The sequence below is a fragment of the Verticillium alfalfae genome, genomic scaffold (assembly GCF_000150825.1).
Source record: "Verticillium alfalfae VaMs.102 supercont1.2 genomic scaffold, whole genome shotgun sequence".
Lineage (NCBI taxonomy): Eukaryota > Fungi > Ascomycota > Sordariomycetes > Glomerellales > Plectosphaerellaceae > Verticillium > Verticillium alfalfae.
Genome location: NW_003315037.1, coordinates 341,228 through 342,107, shown reverse-complemented (window position 1 = coordinate 342,107; position 880 = coordinate 341,228). Strand labels below are relative to the sequence as shown.

Here is an 880-nt window from a genome sequence, read left to right as displayed (position 1 = left end):
CTTAAGTAGGGCGCCACCTTGGGCGGGCGTGACGCTGTACGTGCGGACGCCGATGATGTCGCGGTCCGAGTTGTTCGTCGCCGTGGTAGAAAGGCGAAGGGCCGTCTCGCGGAGGAGCACGCCGACCTCGCGGCTGCTGCGGCGTGAACTTCCAGGGGAGCACGTCCGAGACGGAGGCGTTGAAGGTGACGCGGATGCGCGGCGACGACGTCAGCGGCACGAGGCGCGCCGCGAGGTCCGCGTCGTCGTAGGTCGAGTCGGGCCCGTGGGCGCGCACGGGCTGGCCGCCCCAGCCGGTGGTTTGGCAGATCTGGGGTGCTGCTGTCAGTCTCTCTTCCTTTCGTATTGTCGGATTCGGGACGCAGAGGGAGCCTTACCATCTTGTAGAGGGGCACGGAGCCGTAGGAGAAGGCGACGGTGCCGAGGATAATGCTGAGGGTGTAGTATCTGGTCGGAGTGTCAGCATCGACAGCCCCGGCTGCGCTCCATTGCGCTGGGCTGGCTCTCCATACGCTACTGTGGCATTCTTCCTCCTGTAGTGGGCGTTGACCTGCGCCATTGACGGCGTGTAGCGCTGCTGCTGTGACTGCTGCTGCTGCGAGGAACTCGATGCGTTGCGGGCGCCGCCAGGCATTCGGGGCGTGCGGGTTGTCTGCGGGCGAGCATGCTGGCACAGGGAGCAGCTCCATTGTCGGGAGGCTTGCGCTATGCGCTGTGGTATCCGGGGGAAGGCGTTCATCTTCGCGGTTTACTGAGACGTTAGGTGGTGAGAGCTGGTCTGCCGCTCTGAAGTCTGGCCATCATCAGATGTTCAACGCCGTACGGCGTCGGCGTTTGAGTTGGACCCGCTGGATCGGCGAGTGAAGTTTAGTGGGTGAAT

General features: G+C 64.2%; 1 protein-coding gene across 1 annotated transcript; it reads right to left on the bottom strand.

Moving 5' to 3' along the window:
* Window position 1: 1 nt before the first annotated feature.
* On the bottom strand, window positions 2-634 carry VDBG_01575 (cytochrome c oxidase assembly protein COX11; the record flags this gene model as incomplete). The annotated part of the gene is made up of 3 exons (XM_003007341.1): window positions 2-310; window positions 378-447; window positions 513-634. The coding sequence occupies 3 exons, from the start codon at window positions 632-634 to the stop codon at window positions 2-4; spliced, it is 501 nt and encodes a 166-aa protein (XP_003007387.1).
* Between the last annotated feature and the right edge of the window lie 246 nt (window positions 635-880).